Genomic DNA, 2,642 nt, shown 5'->3' on the forward strand with positions numbered 1-2,642 from the left:
GTGGTAACAGACAAAAAAAAAAAAAAAAAAAACACATCATAGTAAAACCAATACCTTCTCAGCTTCGCATCGAAGCTAAAATATTAATAAGAAAATTTTTAATTGAACCATATTATTACACAGAGCAAATATTATAATACTTATAACTCAAAAAGGAAAAGAGAATTTTTATTTCAAAGAATAAGGTTTTTTGCATTTAGGTCATTTAGTACTGCTTTAGAGTTCTAACAAAATATTTTGCTGAAGTATTATGAAAAACTATTCCATCTAGTAGTTAATAAGTGAATGATATTAAATCTGGTTCATTGTTTCGTGAATTTGGGTCTCTGTTATCATAACCTAAGTGAATTAAAAATGTCAGTTAATTTATTTACATTGTATAGATAGTGTTTAGTTTAATTACCCTATGAAAGATCAACCACAGGAATATTCAAACATTTATATTTCTTTATACAACCATGCAGAATATCAAACGCTGTACTATATCGCGAATAGATCAAACCGTCCATATCAACGGTATGCATTGTTTGCTAAAGATGTTTTTTAGTAATTAAAATGATATTATAAGAGCAGTGTATTATAAATATTTATATTATAGTTTGATAATTATGCGATACTGTAGAAGAGCCGGTTAATATTAAAAGTCACCGTAGTTTGTTTAAAATTGTACAGCCTCAAAATACATATTAAAAAAACCCAGCATAGGGGGGTCGCGGCACAGTGGTGACGTGACATAGTTGGATCAAGTGTAATGATATCTGACAGTGATTAAAATCACTATAAAAAAAAAACGCTTCAATGCAAATCTTCAGATAGTGTTACATTTTAAAATATTAGTGCATTATTCCAAAAGCTACGTGATCTGCTAGTTCCTTATTAATATCCTGATTAAAATAAAGTATGTCGAATGAAATAGGGATTATTAAAAAATATTATTTATCATAAAACATTGTATTGATTCATATATTTTTCAAAAAGTTATAGCAGTTTAAAGTAAAAAATGTATAATATAAAGTCGAGAAATAGAACAAAATATTGTCATTTAAATACTTATAACATAAAAACAAAAACAAAATTTTTATTTCATGACTTTAATTGTCTAATTTCTTTGAATATATTATTTAAATTGGGACTTTCAGTAATCAAATACGTGTAGTAAGCAGCAGCACAATATCTTGCGAAAGGTTTTTTGCAATAAGGCCCATATATATAGTGCTTTATATTATCAACAAAATAATCTGGTGAATTATTACGAACAACAACTTCTAGTAGTTGATAAGTGAATGATTTTAAATCTGGTTCATCGTTTCGTGAATTTGCGTTTCTGTTACAAAATCCTAAGCATATTAAAAATGTTAGTTAATTTATTTAATTGTATAGATAGTGTTTAGTTTAATTACCCCATAAAAGATCTTCCTTAGAAATTTTCGAACAGTCATATTTGTGTAAGCAATCATGCAGAATATTGAATGCTGTATCAAATCTCAAAACTGTCAAAACTTCCATATGGTCATTGCTTGTAAACTAAATTTTTTTTTTTTTGTTATTAAAATGATATTAAAAGAACAGTGTACAGTAAATATTTATATTATAATTTAATAAATGTGTGATATGGCAAAAAAGCTTTAATATTTAAAATGAATGTATTAAAATTGTACAGCCACTAGATGCATACTAAAAAAGTCGCGGTACAGTGGTGACCTGGCATACTTATCTCAAGTATAATGATATCTGACAGTAATTAAAATCACTATAAAAAAAAGCGCTGCGATGCAAATCTTTAGATAGTGTTTAATTACGTACTTAAGTCACTTTACTTGTATATATATGTATATATATTTTAATTACTATTAAAATTTATTTATTAACACGCTTTATTTTAATTAAGAGATATAAAGTATTCATTCCGATTACGAGGGATGATTTCCGTATCGTCATTTTTCGTCACTACCTCCACGTTCCCGGCCTGCTACTTTCCTTGGATGTGGTAGCCGTTTCTCAGACTCCCTCCCCGGAATCGAACCCTGATTTCCCGTTACCCGTAACAACCATGATATTGATAGTAACTACTATCATAACATGAAACTAAAAAGTAAAAAATAAATATAGTTTAAAAAACTAAAAAAACACGCTTTTAAAGCACATCGAACTAAAAAGTTAAAAATAATTTTTAAAATAANTAAAGCATATCGAACGAAAAGGTTAAAATTAATTTTTAACTTTTAAGTTAATATATATATATATGTATTATGTTATATATACATATAATATTGTTGATACGCCCGCATGTACGAGTACGAAAACAAAAAATTATACAGGAATATAATGTTGTCGACATGGGGTGAGTGGGGTGGTGTGAATGAGTTACGACAGTCTAGTCTCAAGACCATAGACGACAGGATACGCGAGATAACAACACGTGCACGTGGAGAGTTACAAACAACAAACAAAAAACAACATACATATGAAACTAATATAAGCGTGTTAAAAACAGAGACATTATATTTGATTTGATTTTATAATTATATACTTTGGGCTTTTCTACTGCAAACAAATTCTTGTGAAAAATAGCACAACATCTTTTAAGGTTTTTTGAATTATGTGATGTATCTAATTTTAAGAGTTCTAATATTGTGGTACTC

General features: G+C 27.9%; 1 protein-coding gene across 1 annotated transcript; it reads right to left on the reverse strand.

Moving 5' to 3' along the window:
• Window positions 1-942: 942 nt before the first annotated feature.
• On the reverse strand, window positions 943-2,642 carry LOC126909317 (uncharacterized; the record flags this gene model as incomplete). The annotated part of the gene is given in 3 exon segments (XM_050691731.1): window positions 943-1,337; window positions 1,401-1,524; window positions 2,531-2,642. Coding segments are annotated over 3 exon segments (490 nt in total), but the record flags the coding sequence as incomplete, so codon positions are not given.

Source organism: Daktulosphaira vitifoliae, unplaced genomic scaffold, assembly GCF_025091365.1.
Source record: "Daktulosphaira vitifoliae isolate Bord-2020 unplaced genomic scaffold, ASM2509136v1 Scaffold_259, whole genome shotgun sequence".
Classification (NCBI taxonomy): Eukaryota; Metazoa; Arthropoda; class Insecta; order Hemiptera; family Phylloxeridae; genus Daktulosphaira; species Daktulosphaira vitifoliae.